The sequence below is a fragment of the Aquarana catesbeiana genome, linkage group LG10, assembly GCF_042186555.1.
Source record: "Aquarana catesbeiana isolate 2022-GZ linkage group LG10, ASM4218655v1, whole genome shotgun sequence".
Lineage (NCBI taxonomy): Eukaryota > Metazoa > Chordata > Amphibia > Anura > Ranidae > Aquarana > Aquarana catesbeiana.
This window is the reverse complement of record NC_133333.1, coordinates 240,476,249-240,497,906: the sequence shown is the minus strand read 5'-3', so window position 1 is coordinate 240,497,906 and position 21,658 is coordinate 240,476,249. Positions and strand designations below refer to the sequence as shown.

Here is a 21,658-nt window from a genome sequence, read left to right as displayed (position 1 = left end):
AGGGAATATCCATTTGTCTCTCGGGGGGATCAGGAAGGAATTTTTTCCCCTGCTGTAGCAAATTGGATCATGCTTTGCTGGGGTTTTCCTCGTTCCTCTGGATCAACTGTGGGTATAGGATTGTGTATATGGGATTGTGTGATATTATTATTTTTTTTTTTTTCTTTGGTTGAACTAGATGGACTTGTGTCTTTTTTCAACCTGACTAACTATGTAACGAGGTATAATGGCAGCATTTTATTGTACAGTATATGATTACTTTCACAGGAACAGCATGTATCCTGGGAGTACAGGCTACTAGTGGATTGATTTAGTGTTTGAATTGCAAAACAAATGAGAAAGTATAACTATGAAGGTTATGATCTGAAGTTTTTTTTATTATTAACATTTTATACAGTGCCTTGAAAAATATTCATACCCCTTGAAATTTTCCACATGTCATGTTACAACCAAAAACTTAAATGTATTTTATGTGATAGACCAACACAAAGTGGCACATTTATTATTTATTTATTTTAGGTACTTATATAGAGTCCACCTGTGTGTAATTTAGTCTCAGTATAGAAAGCCGCTTCCTTTGGTGTCAAACCTGTGGGCTCACTTCTGAGTTGGGCTGTGTGTGTCTATAGACCTTTTCATTCTAGCTTTAACCACTTCCCACCCGGCCACTGCACATAAACGACCGGGTGGGCGCTCTCTCCTTCTGAGTGGACATTCAGTAGCGGCACGATCCCGATGCGCTCGTGTCACCCAGACACGGCGCATCTCTGATCAGCAGGAGGGCTCTGTGATTGGTCCTCCTGATCACATGACGGCCGTGTACAATCACAGCCATCATGTGATGTAAATACAGAGCCGGTTGCTAGGCAATCGGCTCTCCTCTCCTCACACAGAAGTTGTCAGTGAGGAGAGGAGAGCGGATCGCTGCAGCCGGCTGGTGATCAGTGAGCATGAGCTGTTTTTTACAGCTTTTTACTCACTGATCACCAGTCTAGTGTCCCCACAATGTAAAAAACACAAAGTAAACACGCATGTCCCCAAAACACATGTCCCCCACATATGTAACAGTAAAATCACATGTCCCAATGATTATCTGCACACATATGTCTGTGATCACCTGCGCACATCTGTACATGATCATTTGCGTACATCTGTCCGTGATCACACAAACCAATTATTATACACTTAAAGGGATTTTTTTTTTTTTTTTAACCAAAAACATGTAACAGAATACATTTTGGCTTAAATTTATGACAAAATTCGATTTTCTTGGATTTCTTTTAAAATAGAAAGAAGAAAATATTGTTTTTTTTTCCAAATTTCTGCTCTTTTTTCGCGTTTTTGAGTCGTGAATAAATACCACCAAAAGAAATCTCTATTTGTGTGAACAAAATGATAAAAATGTCATTTGGGTACAGCGTAGCATGACCGCACAATTGTCATTGAAAGAGCGAGAGTGCTGAAAGCTGAAAATTGATCTGGGAAGGAAGGAGGTGAAAGTGCCCGGTACTGAGGTGGTTAAAGTATGATTGGCCGAGCCGCAATGATGTCATGTGTGGTATGATGTCACCTTTTTACGGCACAGGGCTCTGAAGGAATGGCATACTCGTGCCGTTCCTTCAGGGCACATGTGCCGGTGAAGTCACTTTCTGCTTCTAAAGTAAATATCTCCTAAACAGTGCATGTTTAGGAGATATTTACTGTACCTATAGGTAAGCCTTATTAGAGGCTTACCTATAGGTAAGAATCAATAGATTTTACTTCAACTTTAAATGAATTCAAGCAGATACCACTCTTGCTTTGTTGAATCTGTTCAGTAGGGACACAGACCACAATCAATATCTGACAGGGGCTCTAAACTTCCCCCTAATTTATTAAAAATTCCAATTTTTTGCTATTGTCCAAGGAGAATTGGTGTCTCAGAGAGAAGCAAACTCCATTCTATACTTTTTTCGGAATTTTATTAAGATTCCTTTTTTTTTTAATCAAGATTCAGTTGCTGCAGAGCTAGGAGAGCTCCCTTTGTAGCTTTCTGGATTGTCTGATTCTCAGTATAGCCACAGAGGTCATACCTGGACCCTACTGTGAGTAGAACACAGGGCCTCCCTGAAATGTGAGCTGCACTACATGGGGCCATTTCGTCTGCTGATCCACTACACTACAATCATGTCTAACCTGGAGCAACCTGCACCTACTATCTCTAAAGTTACCAGCCTGGGTTCTCTTAAAAGTCCGCAGCCTGTTAAAACTCTTCCAGTGCACTCAGTACTGAAACATGTTTTGTGTAGTGATTGGCCTGATCCAAATAAATTATTTTCTCCTTCCAAGGATAGCTTTGCTCAGCAATACTCTATTGAGGAGGAGATTGTGAAACAGTGTGCTGTTCCTATAGTGAATCTGCCCATTTACTGGCTTAAGAAAACTGACTGTTCCTGTGGAGCACATCCTGGTGTTTTAAGATACTGTGGATAAAAGACTAGAAGCTAATTCTAGTCCTTTCTAGACTTTTTCTCCTTAGAGGGCCTTGTCCTGCAAACTGTCATTGCCCCATGACCATTTGCCAGAGCTCTTATCTGTGTCCTTACACTGCTTCATTGATGGACTGGTGGATATTATTTGCCTAGTATTCAGAATGGGTCTCCTATCTGTACACATGCCTCAGTCTTAGAAACCCTCTAAGTTTGAGGCAAACAAAAGTTCCTTTTATGTCTCCCAAACCTCCAAGGCCAAGCCTGAGACTTGGTTCTGCTGCAAGTCTTGAACTTCCAAATCCTCCCAACCTGTGAACAACTTCTCCTCACAATGTGGGGACCCCCCCTCCCCCCAACTTGTCAGAGTAGGGGGAAATCTCTTCACCTTTCTGGCTGTCTGGTATCCATACATTTTGGACACTTGGGTCCAGAATGTGATATCCGGGGGCTACAAGCTAGAATTTCAAACTCTGCCTTCATATTGTCAAACCTGCTAAAATCTCTGCAGACACTAATAGATCACCATGCTGTGTTGCCACATCTCCCCTCTCAAATAATAATCATAATCATTATAATCATTGTTCCAGAGCAGGAAAGGTTTCAGGGTTTCTACTCAAACCTGGTCACAGTTCCCAAAGCAAAAGGGTGCATTTGCCCCATACTGGATTGAAAGGTACTCAATACTTTCCTTCTTGTTTACAAAAAGTCTGCATGTAATCAACAGGTGCAGTAATTGCCTTCCTCTGTTTAGGGGAATTTATGGACATCAAGGATGCTTATGTACTTGTCCCTATTTTTCCACTGTATCAATGCTATCTGCGTTTCATGATAAGCATACAACATTACCAATTCATTGCCCTTCTTTTCGGTCTGTTCACTGCACCTCGCATCTTCCTGTACTTGCTCTGCTTCGCCCTCTGTCATTCTCATACTTGAATTACTTATATGACATTGTACTGAGGGAACAGTTGGCACACTCTGTCAGTCATTGTTCAACAAACTGTGCAGATTCTGAAACGGATGGATCCTGAACCTCCAGAAGTGAGTGCTGGAACCAACTCATAGCGCAAAGTATCTAGGCCTCCTCCTGGTTACAGCTTTCTCCAGGGTTTTTCTTCCACGGGAAAAACTCCTCAGTCTACACTCTCTTGTAGGGTCAATACAGTCCAGGAGCCATCCCACCATCCTCTTTTGCTTGAGGGTTCTGGACTTGATTGTCCTCCTTAGACAGCAGTTATGAGTTCCACTCCAAACCAGTTTAGGTCAACATTCTGGCTGTGTGTCACAAGAAGGCACATTCTCTGAACATCTGCATATGCCTGATGCCCAAACCCAGGTTGGCCTTGGCCTGGTGGCTCACAAATCGAGCCCTGGAATCAGGGAAATCCTTCCTCCTGCTGGTCTGGACAGTTATGTCCTTCGCCAGCCTTACGGCTGGGGATAAGTCCTGGGCATCCTCTCTGTGCAAAGGACTTGCTCTCCAGAAGATGCTGGTCTCCCAGCACTTTGGAACTTTGAGTGATTTGGTTATCCCAACACTGGATCTCTTGATTGCAGGGTCTTCAGACCAGGAATCAGTCAGACAATGCCGAGGCTTATGTCTAATATCAAGGAGGCATGTTTCTCATAGTGCAAGGAAAGGAGCTTCTATCCTATGAAGTACTTGCTGTTTGATTCTTTGCTGCTTTTAGACATACTGACTTTTTTTCCTCATTCCTAAGGGTCCCTATAATGGATGGCCAGTTTCTCGTTCCACTATCTCCAGGTAGATTCATCAGCTCATCATTCAAGCCTATAGACTCAAGGACAGGGTTCCTCCCTCTTCTGTCAAAGTGCCCTCAACTAGATCAGTTAGTGCTTCATAGGCTTTTCAGCATTAGGCATGAATTCCTTAAATTTGCAATGCTGCCATCTGGTCTTCTTTTCACACATTTAAGTTTTACCAGATAATTTTTATTTTTATTTTATACCAGCTTTATTTGTAAGGTTCTCCAAGTGGCACTGTAAGCCATACTGAGATCCCTCTGCTACCTGTCTTTTACTTGTGGGCCTGTTGGCATTTAGTTTTCTGTGTTACCCGCCTCTCAGTTGGACTGCTTTTGGGTGCCCAGTTTCTGAGAATTACTTCCACCCTGTGACCCTTAATGAATGTTAAAGAAAACAAGGAATTTCAGTAAAGTTCTTTGATTGACGTTCATTACCACTTCCCATATATGTGGTTATACCCGGATCATGGTAGAGCCAGCCTCTGTGTAAATGAAGACACAAACTGAACAGGTATGGATAAAAAAAAAATAACATCCATCCCATTCAGCTCCAGTTCAGCAAGGGATCTGCTTATACTGTATATCGCCTATTGAACGGAGCAAACAAGGCTCATGGGATAGGACCCTACGGGCTCATTCACACAGGTGTTCTGGACACATGGATGATTCTTTTTATGCAGGTTGTAGACGCCTGTTACTGCAAGGGGACACAGTGGCTGTACAAATACAAACGCAGGTCCTAATTTGACAGGTGTGGCCAGCAGTATCTGCATGAACAGTTTGATAGAGATACTGCTGGCCAATAACTCTTCCCATCCAGCAATTGCTTCCTTGCAAAAATTCACACAGGAAAGCTCTATTTTGAGTCTATTCAAGGTTTTTATTTTAGCTGAAGCCCTGATAAAGAGTGGGTTTCTCTGACCCCTGAAACGCCTTGGCTGTTTTTAGTACAAATTATTTTAAAAATGTCAGCGGTTTTCGAGCATCTAGTATACATAAGACTAAATCTACTCGCAACCCCATTCTAAGACTATTATATCTACCCTGTGAAAGAAAAGATGCTTATACTTCTGCTTATTCTGAAGCCACTTTGGTCCGGTCACATCTCTGCAGCGGCGCTTTGGGGTAGATGAGAGATCGCCGACACCGGCTGCAAATGCCTGTGCATCTGTTGTCAGCTGCCCCTCCTCTACAGTGAAGCCGATGCTGGGACCCAGTCATTTGACCGGACCAGAGCGCCCTCAGAATAGGTAAGTGTAAGCATCTTTTATCCTTCTCTTTTCTTTTGACTGAACTTCCACTTTAAGTGTTAGGGTCAGGTTTTGTGTTAGGATTTAGTTAATGGTGTAGAGGTGGATTTGCTCAGTTCTATTTACAGCTTTTCAGAACCGAAAGCCCCACACTGAACACCATCAGTTCTGGGTTTTTGTTGTCTGAACCTAGTGTACCTCTTTATAGACTGTACTTGTGTTTCAATGGACATATAATGTGTAGATGATTAGATTTCATGACATTTCTGGGAACACTTTAGAAATGTATACCAAAAGCACCATTATATAGACAGTTTAATTATACCCTCCCCGCCCCCATCATCATTGCTGCATCCCTCCCTAAAGAGAACATGGAATCCGATATTTTGGCCCTGAACTACGTGTCATCTCTGGAGCCACAAATCTAACATATCAGCCTTTGGCTTGGTGTAGTCTTGGATTGATGGAAATGTTTCTGTCTTCGTTTCTCTAATCATTTGAACTGGTTTTTGAGGAATTGGAGAATCGGTTTCTCTTAAGGCTGCTGGTAGAGGAGAGCTATGTGGAGAGCTATGTAGAGAGACCGGCTCATCCAGCCCATCTGGTCTATGCAGCTTTGCAGAACAGTCTGGAATTCAGTGTTAACCATCAGGAACAATATAGTGTAACTCCCTGCATTCCTGCTAGAACCACCACTTTACAATGATAGTGCCACTGCCCTCAGCATTCCACAATAGAAAATGATAGGAAATGTACCAACAATTCACTGACAGCTTCTACAGATTCAGATATCAATTTATTTTTGTTCTGAAATGAATAGTGGGAAAATTGTTCTTCCTTGTTAACCACTTGAGCCCCGGACCATTATGCTGCCTAAGGACCAGAGGTCTTTTTCCAATTTGGCACTGCGTCGCTTTAACTGCTAATTGCGCGGTCATGCAATGCTGTACCCAAACGAAATTTGCGTCCTTTTCTTCCCACAAATAGAGCTTTCGTTTGATGGTATTTGATCACCTCTGCAGTTTTTATTTTTTGCGCTATAAACGGAAAAAGACCGAAAATTTTGAAAAAAAATGATATTTTCTACTTTTTGTTATAAAAAAAATCCAATAAACTAAATTTTAGTCATACATTTAGGCCAAAATGTATTCGGCCACATGTCTTTGGTAAAAAAAATGTCAATAAGCATATATTTATTGGTTTGCGCAAAAGTTATAGCGTCTACAAACTAGGGTACATATTCTGTAATTTACACAGCTTTTAGTTTATGACTGCCTATGTCATTTCTTGAGGTGCTAAAATGGCAGGGCAGTACAAAACCCCCCCAAATGACCCCATTTTGGAAAGTAGACACCCCAAGGAAATTGCTGAGAGGCATGTTGAACCCATTGAATATTTATTTTTTTGTCCCAAGTGATTGAATAATGACAAAAAAAAAAAAAAATATTTACAAAAAGTTGTCACTAAATGATATATTGCTCACACAGGCCATGGGCATATGTGGAATTGCACCCCAAAATACATTCAGCTGCTTCTCCTGAGTATGGGGATACCACATGTGTGGGACTTTTTGGGAGCTTAGCCGCGTACGGGGCCCCGAAAACCAAGCACCGCCTTCAGGATTTCTAAGGGTGTAAATTTTTGATTTCACTCCTCACTACCTATCACAGTTTCAGAGGCCATGGAATGCCCAGGTGGCACAAAACCCCCCCAAATGACCCCATTTTGGAAAGTAGACACCCCAAGCTATTTGCTGAGAGGCATGGTGAGTATTTTGCAGCTCTCATTTGTTTTTGAAAATGAAGAAAGACAAGAAAAAACATTTTTTTTTTTCTTTTTTCAATTTTCAAAACTTTGTGACAAAAAGTGAGGTCTGCAAAATACTCACTATACCTCTCAGCAAATAGCTTTGGGTGTCTACTTTCCAAAATGGGGACATTTGGGGGGGTTTTGTGCCACCTGGGCATTCCATGGCCTCCGAAACTGTGATAGGCAGTGAAGAGTGAAATCAAAAATTCACGCCCTTAGAAAGCCTGAAGGCGGTGCTTGGTTTTCGGGGTCCCGTACGCGGCTAGGCTCCCAAAAAGTCTTACATGTGGTATCCCCGTACTCAGGAGAAGCAGCAGAATGTATTTTGGGGTGTAATTTCACATATTCCCATGGCATGTTTGAGCAATATAACATTTAGTGACAACTTTGTGCAAAAAAAAAAAAAAAATTTGTCTCTTTCCCGCAACTTGTGTCGCAATATAAAATATTCCATGGACTCGACATGCCTCTCAGCAAATAGCTTGGGGTGTCTACTTTCCAAAATGGGGTCATTTGGGGGGGTTTTGAACTGTCCTGGCATTTTATGCACAACATTTAGAAGCTTATGTCACACATCACCCACTCTTCTAACCGCTTGAAGACAAAGCCCTTTCTGACACTCATTGTTTACATGAAAAAGTTATTTTTTTTTTGCAAAAAAATTACTTTGAACCCCCAAACATTATATATTTTTTTAAAGCAAATGCCCTACAGATTAAAATGGTGGGTGTTTCATTTTTTTTTTTCACACAGTATTTGCGCAGCGATTTTTCAAACGCATTTTTTGGGGAAAAAACACACTTTTTTACATTTTAATGCACTAAAACACACTATATTGCCCAAATGTTTGATGAAATAAAAAAGATGATCTTAGGCCGAGTACATGGATACCAAACATGACATGCTTTAAAATTGCGCACAAACGTGCAGTGGCAACAAAATAAATACATTTTTAAAAGCCTTTAAAAGCCTTTACAGGTTACCACTTTAGATTTACAGAGGAGGTCTACTGCAAAAATTACTGCCCTTGATCTGACCATCGCGGCGATACCTCACATGCATGGTACAATTGCTGTTTACATTTGACGACAGACCGCCGCTTGCGTTCGCCTTAGCGCGAGAGCAGGGGGCGACAGGGGTGCTTTTTTTTTTTTTTTTTCTTTATTATTTTTTTGCTTTTTTATCTTATTTTTAAACTGTTCCTTTCATTTTTTTTTTTTAATCATTTTTATTGTTATCTCGGGGAATGTAAATATCCCCTATGATAGCAATAGGTAGTGACAGGTACTCTTTTTTGAAAAAATTGGGGTCTATTAGACCCTAGATCTCTCCTCTGCCCTCAAAGCATCTGACCACACCAAGATCGGTGTGATAAAATGCTTCCCCAATTTCCCAATGGCGCTATTTACATCCGGCGAAATCTAAGTCATAAAATGCTCGTAGCTTCCGGTTTCTTAGGCCATAGAGATGTTTGGAGCCACTCTGGTCTCTGATCAGCTCTATGGTCAGCTGGCTGAATCACCGGCTGCATTCTCAGGTTCCCTGTTGAGACAGGAGAGCCAGAGAAAAACACGGAAGACGGTGGGGGGGGCATTCCCTCCCACGGCTTGTAAAAGCAGTCTAGAGGCTAATTAGCCGCTAGGATTGCTTTTACATGAAAGCCGACCGCTGGCTGAAAAGAATGATACCAAGATGATACCTAAACCTGCAGGCATCATTCTGGTATAACCATTCAAAGTCGTGAATGGCGTACCTGAAGACAAAAAAATGGTTAACAATAAAGCACAGTAAACGGTAAAGTATAAAAAATTGCATACCTGAAAAGCAAACATGATAAAACATAATAACAATAAAACATTGCAGAATAGAATACAGTAAAAAAGAGCAGAACGATAGAGAGAGAGAATAGAGAGAGAGAGAACAATGAAACGACAACTATTTTTTTTTATTTTATATATATATTTTTTTTTTTTTTACACTTTTTTTGTAACTAACTTTTATAACGGTAACCGGTTCCAGGTTCGGGTCTCTCAAAATGCGATGGCATCTTGGGAGACCCTGTGAAAGTGTGCCTAGTCTGTGCAATGCTGTACCCTACGCTAATACTCAACTAGTGCATGGTAGCGTTCAAAACATTCACCAATGCAAAGACCAGGATTATCAGGACAGGAGGGACAATAATAGCGGGTGTCATGCCTATATCCGCGCTTGCTGCAGACACAACATCTTTTTTGGGGGGGTTCGTTGGGTAGGGGTACTCGGGAGGACATAAAGAAAATGCCTCTCATGCAGCCGACTGCATTTGGTTGGGGATGTGAATGGGGGAAGTACGGGCGCTGCAGAAGCGGTGGGTTCCCAATTAGGATTGGCGAATGCAGCAGGAAGGGCACTATGGGCACGACGGGCCTGTGTTTGTCTTCTTCTTGGTGGCAGCGCGACACTACTTGTGCTTGCCACCTCATCAGCTTGAACTGCACTTATGGGACTCGCCACGTCACCAAGTGTTACTGCAGTGCTGGTTTGACTACGACCGGGGTGTACTAGGCCGCTGGCGCTTGCCAGTTCAATAAAAAGCTACCAAAAAAACTGTTAGCGATCGCAGGGATCAGGCCTGACTCTGCGAACGCTGCAGTTATGCGTTAAGTGTTTTGTAAGTGACAGTGATCGATCGATACTGCACTTGGGTGGGCTGGGCTGGGCTGGGCCGGGCCGGGCGGAGGGGCAAAATGCAGGTGCTAGCAGGTATCTGGGCTGATCCCGCTAACACTGCGTTTTTGGGAACCCTAAACTGCTGGGGACGCTAGTATAGATCTGATCGGACCAGATATTGATCCGTTCAGATACTATACCACTAAGGGAGCTGTACGGTGCGTGCGTGGGTGTTAGCGCTACTGGCGCTAACCTGACGCTGCCTGGGGCTGGTGCTTGCCAGTTCACCAAAATGCTACCAAAAAAACTGTTAGCGATCGCAGGGATCAGGCCTGACTCTGCGAACGCTGCAGTTATGCGTTTAGTGTTTTGTAAGTGACAGTGATCGATCGATACTGCACTTGGGTGGGCTGGGCGGAGGGGCAAAACGCAGGTGCTAGCAGGTATCTGGGCTGATCCCGCTAACACTGCGTTTTTGGGAACCCTAAACTGCTGGGGACGCTAGTATAGATCTGATCGGATCAGATATTGATCCGATCAGATACTATACCACTAAGGGAGGCGTATGCTGCATGCGTGGGTGTTAGCGGTACTGGCGCTAATCTGACGCTGCCTGGGGCGACGCATATCACCGCCGGGCGATCAGGGGGCTAAACCTTTATTCGGTAATAAACGGCGGGTGCCCTGACACTATAAAAAATAAACAAACTAACCAGCGTCACCCGTAACGGTTATACAGTGATCAGTGGTGAAAGGGTTAACTAGGGGGCAATCAAGGGGTTAAAACATTTATTAGGTAGTATATGGGGGTCCCTGTCGCTATAAAACGCTGACGGCGAACCTAAATATTTAGGTCCCTAACTAGCATCACCAGCGACACTAATACAGCGATCAGAAAAATGATCGCTTAGCGACACTGGTGACAGGGGGTGATCAAGGGGTTAAAACTTTATTAGGGGGGGTTAGGGGGGTATCCTAGACCTACAGGGGGGTAATACTAACTGTCCCAACACTGTAACTGTCACAAACTGACACCAATGCAGTAATCAGAAAAAAAAAAAAAAAAAACTGCTGGTGTCAGTTTGTGACAGGGGGGGGGGCGATCGGGGGGGGGGGGGGGGGGATCGGGGTGTTTTGTGTGCCTGGCATGTTCTACTGTGTGTGTGTAGTGTTGTGCACTCACATACCTGTCTTCTCTCCTCGGGCCGGAACGGAAATTACCGAGCCGAGGAGAGATGACATCATTTCCTTTGCTGCTGTTTAGCATACAGCAGCAAAGGAATGATTCGATTGGCCGGCGGCGATCGCGAGGGGGGTACCTAAACCCAAACACCTGAAGTAAATCTAATGTTGCACGTGTTCCAGTGTCCTGCTTTCACTTATGAACTTCATTTCCTAGGTGACAACGCTTACTCAGTTCAGTTGCTGTGTTGTCGCCCTTTCCAACGTATTCCCAAAGGAAGTTCATACAACCATCAGTCCCTCCCCTCATACCAGGCAGCTAGGTCTATTCCTGAACTCTGAGGACATTTCAGCCCCAAATCCAACCACTGCCCAAGTCTTGTAGACTTCACCTCCGTAACATCTACAAAATGCGTCCCTTTTTAACTACCAGGCAACTCATTCACTCCCTTGTTATCTATCGCCTTGACTATTGCAGCTCCATTCTCACAGGCCTACCTCTACACAAGCTATCTCTTCTTCAACCTATCATGAATGCTGCTGCCGCCAAACCAGTCCACCTTACCAACTGCTCAGTGTCCACCACCCCTCTCTGCCAATACCTCCACTGGCTTCCGATTGGCCAACAAATAAAATAATAAAAATAAAATACTCTGGGTGGTGGATGCTGGCTGAGTGGGTGTACTGACTGATTAGTAGATATCTCTGAGTGTGGAATGAGCATTGGGAGGCAGAGAGACGGGTTGGTCCATGTTACCTTCTCACCCCCCACCCTTTTTTTTTTCTTACTCTGGTCTTTATACTCTCCTGAGCTTCAGCCAGTATAACAGGACCCAGCACTGTTGGGTGTGTATTTCACCCAATCTTGACACATTTCATGTGTGTTGGTATTTTGGGTAGGGAAGCAAACGGGTTTCCCTTCGCTAAGAGGAGAGAGTGGTGCACCTCCCTTCCTGGTGAGGGAAGCCTTACATCCAAGGCAGAGTGATTCTCCCCTACCTGATTATAGGAAGGTCCCCCTCTTGTCTTTACACACAGTCCCTGTTTAAAATGTGATTCTTGTACTTCTTGATTTGTGTGTTTATATATTAGCAGAGTGTTGAATTAAGCACTGGAAGCTTCTTGGATACAGCAAACGTCTTTACTTTTATGGAGGATTTCAATGCATGTCTTACAGCAATATGGAACATGGACATTATCGAGCGTGAAAGTGAAAAAAGAAATCAAATTTTGGGTTGTCCCCAGAACAGGAATAGAGAGGAAATCTTCCAATGGGGACACTGGTGACAACCAGGGATTCCCTCTTTCTTTTGTTTTGCCAGAAAGTGAAGGGAAATCTTCTCCCTAATAGGACACAGGTGATAAAAAAAATAAACATGACAGGGGTTATAACCCTCCCTTACACTCAAAAAGAATTACCTATAGTTCTACTTTAGGATCCATGTGTGAAATTTCTATTAGGAGTCCAAAATCTTTAATGTTAGTGGCAGTCATGACTAGGGTGAGCTCCGGGTCCTGGTCAGCTTTTTTTCAGAGAAATGAATACATTCTGATGATGATCTCTTGATTTAAGAATGGTTTGTGTGATGGTGGGTTCTGTTCAAAATGTGGCCTACTCACTTTTTTTCACACAAGCTGAAAGCTCTAGCTTTCTTTTGCTGTTTAATCACCACTGGGGTTTTTATTCTTTCCTAAATAAACAAAAAAAAAAGACTGAAAATCTTTAGAAAAAAAAAAGTGTTTTTCTTTGTTTCTGTTATAAAGTTTTTCAAATAATCTTTCTACATAAATTTAGGTAAAAATGTATTCTGCTACATTTCTTTGGTGAAAATAACCCAAATCATTGTTTAGTCTGTGGGAAAGATAGAGTCCACAAACTATGGTATATACAGCGGGTAAAATAAGTATGGAACACGTCACCATTTTTCTAGGTAAATATATCTCTAAAGGTGCTATTGGCATGAAATTCTCACCACATGTCGGTAACAGGTGCAATCCATACATACAAAGACACCAAAACTAATAGTTTAAACTCTGAACTTATGTGTCATAAAGTGGAATGACACAGGGAAAAAGTATTGAACACACAGTGAAAGGGAGGTGCAAAAAGGCATGGAAAGCCAAGACACCAGCTGAAACCTATCAGTAATTAGAAAGCAATCCTGCCATTGTTAGTGCAAATTAATATCAGCTGGTTCAGTCTCAACTAATGGCCTATAAGAAGATGTCTCATTACCAAGGTGTCACACAAGAAACATCTCATGATGGGTAAAAGCAAAGGGCTTTCTCATGACCTTCGCAACCTTATTGTTACAAAACATACTAATGGCATTCTTGATAAAAATCTGCCATCTACCAGGATGATGAAGACGAAATGAGGGCGGGCATTTAAGCAAGACAATGATCCCAAACACAAAGCCAAGGAAACTCTCATATGGTTTCAAAGAAAGAAAAAAAAAACCTCCTAGAATGGCCCAGCCAATCACCTTGACTTGAATCCAATAGAAAATCTATGAAAAGAACTAAAGATCAGAGTTCATAGAAGCGGCTCAGGGAACCTACAAGATTTGAAGACTGTGTGGAATAACGGGCCAAAAATCACCCCTGAGCAATGCAGTTTCTCCATACAGGGGGCGTCTTGAAGCTGTCATTACCAACAGAGGATTTTGTACAAAGTATTAAATACATTTCAGTTACCGTGTTCAATACCTTTTCCCTGTGTCATTCCATTTTATTACACATAACCTCATTTCTGAACTTTTTTTTTATTTGTATGTATGGATTGCATGGGTTATTACCGACGTGGTGAAAGTTTCATGTCAATAGTACCTTTAGCGATATATTCACCTAGAAAAATGGTGTTCAATACTTATTTTCCCCGCTGTATCTGAAAATTGATTACCAATCCGCATGTAATGATGTCTCATTTCTTGAGGCCCAATAAATGTCAGAACTGTACAAATTCCCCCAAATTACTCCTTTTTGGAAAGTAGACAGTCCAAGGTATTTAGTAGGAGGCAAGATGAGGTTTTTGAAGTTGTCATTTTTTTGTTAAGATTAGACTGGACTTTCAATTTAAAACTGCAGATGGAGACTTTTGTGGGGTGGGGTGTGTGTGTGGGGGGGGGGGGTGAGAAAGAGGAACCAGGAGGAGGTGTGTGGGCAGGACCAGGCCAAGGAGTAGACAGAAGAAGTGGCTGCCACCGCCTGGTGACTTTTCACCAGGCGGTGGGTACAAAATGGCAGGACCTGCAACCTATGCAGTTGGACTAGTTTACAGCTAGGCAAATTTATATTTTGAATATTTTAGGAGGAATAGGGGGATACAGGAATTTGGGGGGATTTGTGGAATAGCGCACATTGTCACTGGCCAATCTGCACAAAGTTAGGGGAGTAAACTTTGTTTTAAGAGTACAATTTTCTATAGCTTGCATACATATATACAGTGCCTTGAAAAAGTATTCATACCCCTTGACATTTTCCACATTTTGTCATGTTACAACCAAAAAAGTAAATGTGTTTTATTGGGATTTTATGTGATAGACCAACACAAAGTGGCACATAATTGTGAAGTGGGAGGAAAATAATAAATGTTTTTCAAAATGTTTTCCAAATAAATATAAATATCTGAAAAGTGTGGCATGCATTTGTATTCAGCCCCCTTTACTCTGATACCCCTAACTAAAATCTAGTGGAACCAATTGCCTTCAGAAGTCACCTAATTAGTAAATAGAGTCCACCTGTGTATAATTTAATCTTAGTATAAATACAGCTGTTCTGTGAAGCCCTCAGAGGTTTGTTAGAGAACCTTAGTGAACAAACCGCATCATGAAGGCCAAGGAACACACCAGACAGGTCAGGGATAAAGTTGTGGAGAAGTTTAAAGCAGGGTTAGGTTAGAAAAAAAATATCCCAAGCTTTGAACATCTCACGGAGCTCTGTTCAATCCATCATCCAAAAATGGAAAGAGTATGGCACAACTGCAAACCTACCAAGACATGGCCATCCACCTAAACTGACAGGCCGGGCAAGGAGAGCATTCATCAGAGAAGCAGCCAAGCGGTCCATGGTAACTCTGGAGGAGCTGCAGAGATCCACAGCTCAGGTGGGAGAATCTGTCCACAGGACAACTATTAGTCGTGTTCTCCACAAATCTGGCCATTATGGAAAAGTGACAAGAAGAAAGACATTGTTTAAAGAAAGCCATAAGAAGTCCTGTTTGCAGTTTGTGAGAAGACATGTGGGGGACACAGCAAACATGTGGAAGAAGGTGCTCTGGTCAGATGAGACCAAAACTGAACTTTTTTTCTTAAAATGTAAAGTATTGAATCAGGAGGGCTGAATACAAAAGTACGCCAAACTTTTCACATATTTATTTGGAAAAAAATTGGAAAACCATTTATCATTTTCCTTCCACTTCACAATTATGTGCCACTTTGTGTTGGTCTATCACATAAAATCCCGATAAAATACATTTACTTTTTTGGTTGTAACATGACAAAATGTGGAAGGTGTATGAATACTTTTTCAAGGAACTGTATTTGTTATTTGCTGCTACTCCCACTGGTCAATTCATGCATAATACTTCTGGATAAAGAAATAAAATCAGGAGATGTGTCAAAAATGACCTAAAACCAAATTTTTTTTCTATCTATAAAAATGAATCAGATTGGGGTGCTGCTGCATAACTGCTGAACAATACTGTAAAATAATAAAAAAAAGTATTACACATGAAAAATATGTGATGCCAGAAAATGATGTCCCTGACACTGTCCATGAGAATTGTCCTGTTCCAGAATCCTACATAGAGATTTAAGGCCAGTTCACACCAAAATGCAGTGCAGCAAAGATGCGTTCCGTGATCACAGGTGAACGTGATGCCCTTGCGATCTGGATGCGGCTACCAATGTATTGTCAATGGCAAATGCAGCGTGTTTGCAAGCACCTAATCACATTGGTATTGCAGTACCATGTGGTGTGTCCTGGTGTGGTGCTTTTTGAAAAAGTGGTGCTTTCACTACTTTTTCCACATTCCATTGAGATTTGCAACTGAATAAACTGTCAAAATTGTACCGCATGGGAAATCGTGGAATTGTACGGGAACGTGTGTTTCTGTGCGAACCGGTCATAAAGTCATCTCCAAAGCATGCATTAGAAAGCAACCATGTTTTCCCAAAAGGGAGAACACAGGAAGCGCCACCTAAGTGCAGTATTAAAACTGCACTTAGGTGGCGCTTCCTGTGTACTCCCTTTTGTCTCCCTATACACAGAGCCAGCTCTCTGAGGACAGCAGCCGCCGTTGCCTTGCCGTTTCTTTTAACCTTTTGAACTATCTGATTTTCCTATGGCCTAATGACACAATAGTTGTGATTACTCTGCGTGCACTGTATTTGCACTTACAGTTATTATTACTTTTTTTTTTTTCTTTAATAATGTTTTCCCATATTGCCCTCAAAGTCACATGAAGCAAGACGTCTCTGCTGATTTTTTTTTTTTTTTGTATTTGCATTGGAACATTTTCCCCATGGCAGTTCCGCCTTCCCCAGGCCACTTGTTTGACAGTCCCTTACCTATTAGCCTTGAAAATTGCCAGAAATGTTCAATTATCACCCCCTCCCCCCAATTGACGCCAGTGGGGTTTGGGTTAAAGGTCACTATTTACAAATCTCACTATGGGTTTGACAGACAACCTACGAATCAAACAATCTAACCTAGGCCAATCTACTTGTGACTTGTGATGACGAGTGATCTAAAGAGAGACGGGCAAACGTAGAAGAGACCAGCTGGTATCCGGTGATTTACCTTTAGTCGTATTTTTGTATTTGATGACACCTCCAATGCTTGTGAACATTCAGCATGTTCTATGATTTGTCACCTGAATGAACATTTGTAGGCAACCCCCCCCCCCCCCCCCCCCTCCTCCCTCCCATGGTGTGTTTTTTTTTTTCTGGAAATAACCTAGATAAGAACCCATCACCTGCTCTGTATTCTTGCACCACTTTAATAATTGGGCCACCATGAAGAGTGTGCTCAGACAGGCAATGCTTTTACTGTTATCGGGAAAGTGACAGATGAGGACACATCCCAGAAATCTAAATTTTAAGTATTTTAGGAAGAATTGGGGATACGGGGATTTGTGGAATAGCTCACAAACTATATCATCAAACTGTTGTGCTACTGGATAATCTGCACAAAAGTTAAACTTTTTTGTTTTAAGAGTACAACTTTCTATAGCTTTTATATCTGTGAGTGTTGTCCTGTAGCTCCCCCGCCTGTCACCTGGAGGTAACAGCAGCATCATCTCTTTTTGTGCTTCTGATAGGTACTTTAGATGTGGGATCAACTTGTAATTCTTATATATATATTCATAAATTTTATAAAATAATATTACGAATATAAAATCAGCAGTAAGTTATGTATCTCAGTAGTAAGAGTATTACCATGGTAGTCATTGATTGGAGTTTAAGTGATACCTTTTAAAGGCTAACTTAAAGTGGTTGTAAACCCTAAAAAAAGATTAAAAAAAAAAAAAAACAAACCTGCAAGACAAAGGCATAATGAGCTAGTATGCATAGCATACTAGCTCATTATGAATTACTTACCTTAGATCGAAGCCCCCGCAGCGGTCCTCGTTCACCGCTCTGGCGGGCGACATCTCTCCTGGGGGTTACTTCCGGGTATCGCGGCTCCAGCGCTGTGATTGGCCAAAGCCGCGATGACGTCACTCCCGCGCATGCGCGCCAGAGCCGCCGGTAACGGCACAGTCTGACTTGTGCCATTACCGCGCATGTGCCGATGACGTCGGCAAATACAAGGGATATCTCCTAAACCGTGCAGGTTTAGGAGATATCCAGGGTAGCTACAGGTAAGCCTAATTATAGGCTTGCCCGTAGTAAAAAGTGGTTGTAAAGGGTTTACAACCATTTTAAGCTAATAAAGTTGAAAGCTTTTGGGATAACTTCTTCAGGTTTAATATAATTTTATTCTTTGAAGGGATCCAAGTTATGCTGAAAGCTTTCATCTTTAAAAACTTAAGTTGGCAAATAATGGTTATCACTTAAACTCCAGTCTTTCTGCATTAATGGCTACCATGGTATGATATTCCTACTACTGATATATATAATGTAGTGTGTGTATATATAATTATTATTATTTTTTTGTTTTGTTTTTTTGCAACAAACCCTCTCGTTCTGTTAAATTTTGCACATAAGATCTACGGTATTTTTCATTACAATCTTTCCTTTTTCTATATAGCATTTGCATGATTTTTATTGCCCTGCATTCAGCGTTGGGAGTAGAATGACTTGGTGCATATAATAGATTGCTTCTTATCAAGACCTCCCACCCTCATCCTTAAGGAACATAGAGGACTTTCAACATTTATGCAGTGAGGTGTTTGATTACTCTCTTGTGTTGCTGTAGAAATCGGTGAAGAGGTAAAGTGTTGTAAGCCCACATTGGGTAAGCTACACAGGAGGTCTTGACGGGTCTCAGTGGGGCAGCAATGGATTTTGAAGAAGGGCACATGTTGACTACCTGGCATTTTCTGCATGTCTGCGCCAGTCATAGGGCACCCATAGGCATGGAATGGGTGATGATTCTTGCGTCTCTAGTGTCAGATAACCTTGTTTGGGGGACTAGTAGTTGGGATTTTTAGTTGTTTTCATAGTGATAAGGCCGGTGGTGAGAATGTCTGGAGAACATGGTATTGCTGGAGAGAAGTGTGGAGGTATATGAGCTTTCATTCCTTTACAGGTAAGTATAGACCAGTTGTGTTTCCTTGTTCAACCACTGAAGTTCTGTCATTACAGGATGATATGATGTGTGAGGAGGAGATGACACTGTAACCGAGCACAGATTCCACAAAGCTGTTTGTGCAGTATTTTTCCACCTGGCCAGGTGAGGATTGTGGGCGGGGGAGGTAGTCCCATCTCTGGGGAGGAGCTGCAGGTATCTCGGAGGTAGAAATAGGACCAGCAGACTGATGCTCGGGCACAGGGCTTTTGAAAGCTTTCCTGTCCTGAGTCAGGATGTCAGTGTGTGGGGAAGACTGCAGCTAACATTGGCTCTTGTTGGGACAGCCACAACCTCTAAAGCTCTTGCATCTAGAAGATCCCGTGAGGACATCCCTTTACTGGTTTAGCTTTTTTTTTTGCTCTTCTGCAGTCTTTGTATTTTTATTTTCTTTTGTTCCAGAGCAACAGATTTCTGCACCTGCAACTGTTAAAGAATGGGTAGCGAGGTACGTTATAACCCAATTCACAAGATCAGAGGCACCTGTCATTCTGATGTGTCTCTTCTTTTGTTATCAATGCAAGAAATTCAGACAAATCTCCTTTTTAAATAATAATAAAAAAAAAAAAGTATTGTTAACGCACATTTAAAATTCTGTCTTTGGTGACCGCTATCCGTTTCCAAACCGTGTAAAATAGCGCAGCATGCATCTTCTTCTTATGGCTGATGTAGCTTGCAGAATATAAGTATCCCATCTATGATTTATTTAGTTTGCTGCTGCAGGTGATTATCTTTATGATTTAATTTTTAAGCGCTGCACTTTTTTTTAATTTCATTGTGTTTATATACTTTTGGTATCAACAAACTTTAATATCAGCTGCTTTGCTAGCTTTGATGGTAGGTGACCCGGGCACAGAATGTTGGTCTTGTTTTAGCATAGCACATCTAGTTAGTTGGTATTTACATTGGTAGAGTTGATTATCATTATTACACCGTGAATGAAGGTTTTGTTTGTAATGTACTCGGCCACACCACCTATCCTTGGTATTGCAGAGGATTTCTGTGGGATAACTGTCATTGAATAGCAAGGCTACATAGATTATGATTATTATATATAAATTAAGCAAAAGTTTTTTTGTTTTTTTTTGTCCCAGCTGTGATACAGTAATACTGAAGAAATGTGCCCATGCAGTACAGTTCGGTGTTTTTTAGTTTATATTTTCGGAAACAAATTATTCCTATTATATACAATTAAATGACACTTCAGTTTTTGTTGCAGATTGTTTCTTAACCCCCCCCCCCCGACTAGTTATTATTGAAATGTATAGGTAAATGTAATAGCATGTGTAAGGAAGCCAGGATAGCAATCTGGAACCATTGCTAGGTTGTGCTTTGATCCGTCGGGTGTGATCCGAGGACCTGCCTGGACTACCGAGCAGCCGTCTCACCTGCGACCTGCATCACTTTATTGATGGACTAACATGGCTGTCAGTCCAATCATTTTCTGCCTCTTTATTTTGCAGCAAAATCCTGATGCGTACACTGTGGATATTAATGATACAAAGGATGCAGACCTACCAGAAAAGGTGAATGGAGAAGACAATCATCAGAACTTAAAGAACAAAAAGAAGAAGAAGAAGGGCAAAAAAGTTGAAGATCTTAAACAAGAACTAGATCTGGTGAGGAATTCTCTGAGCTTCTTGATTTTGCTACTTTCTATTTTATATTCTCAAAGTTCTTGTACTGTGTATTATGTTTTATTTTAATTCTAGTAGAAAACACTTTTCTGAAAAAAAAAAAAAAAAAGAATTAAAATCTGCTGTGGAAACATGCAATCGCTGTTACCTAGCAGGCAGTGTAAGGCTCCATGTACACTAGCAGCCCCTAAACTTGAGTTTAGGAGCTTTTGGCGTTTTTTTTTTGCCCAAGCCCCTAAACGCTAAACTCCATAAAAGCCTATGGTCCGTGTACACATAGGCTTTTAGGGTCGTTTAATAGCTGCTGTGGTTAGGGGCGGTTTAACCTCTCCTGAACGCAGAAGAATCGCATTTTAGGCTAGGAATATTTTGAACGCCGGCCACAAAACAAGACACAAGTCCATCATGTCCAACTACAACTCCCAGCATCCCTAATAAGTACCACCCCATATTAATTAGGAGAACATGCCATCAACCAATTATATTTCTGATGTGATTATATATTCTTGTATAATCCAAAGCACAATAGGCAGGAAGCAATACAACATAGTGATTATGCTTCCCACTGGGATTAAAGATTTGCATTGTGGAAGCAAACATGCTTTAATTAACATGTCGAAAGACTTTGTCTCATCTGCATATCAGTTACATATGCATACAGCTTATATTAAGGCACAAGGAGGGGTAAAGCCTTCTATGCGTTGTAAGTATATATTAGTCATATGAAGATTTCCCTTTATAATTCCCAATGCTGTGATTGACATCTAATAATAGCAGATCCTTTCCTCGTGATCTAATCACAACCAGCGTTTCAAGCTTTGCGTTCTGGGAACATTTTGTGTTGTAGCCTTTTTTTTCCCCTGTATACTGTACACCTCAGCACAGTAGATTCAGCTATGCTTTTCAGTAGATGACGAGGTATGTCTGAGTGGCTCTCTATCAAGCCCAGCCTGTTTACATTATTGGGTGTTAAGTGGCCCCGTGATGAAAAGACTCCATTGTCTCTCTGATAAAGTGGCTGCTATATAGTGTTTTCTTTAATTTGGATGTTGAAGAAATTGGCAGAATTGCGAGTTTACCTTTTCATCACTAAGATACTT

General features: G+C 41.6%; 1 protein-coding gene across 1 annotated transcript in view; it reads left to right on the top strand.

Moving 5' to 3' along the window:
• Window positions 1-19,098: 19,098 nt before the first annotated feature.
• The window catches only part of ATP12A (ATPase H+/K+ transporting non-gastric alpha2 subunit), a 41,051-nt gene continuing 38,491 nt past the window's right edge, over window positions 19,099-21,658 (top strand). Inside the window, exons 1-2 of the mRNA XM_073603509.1 lie at window positions 19,099-19,369; window positions 20,385-20,540. Coding sequence (XP_073459610.1) covers window positions 19,358-19,369; window positions 20,385-20,540 — 168 coding nt within the window. The 5' untranslated portion in view covers window positions 19,099-19,357. The remainder of the gene's footprint in view (window positions 19,370-20,384; window positions 20,541-21,658) is intronic.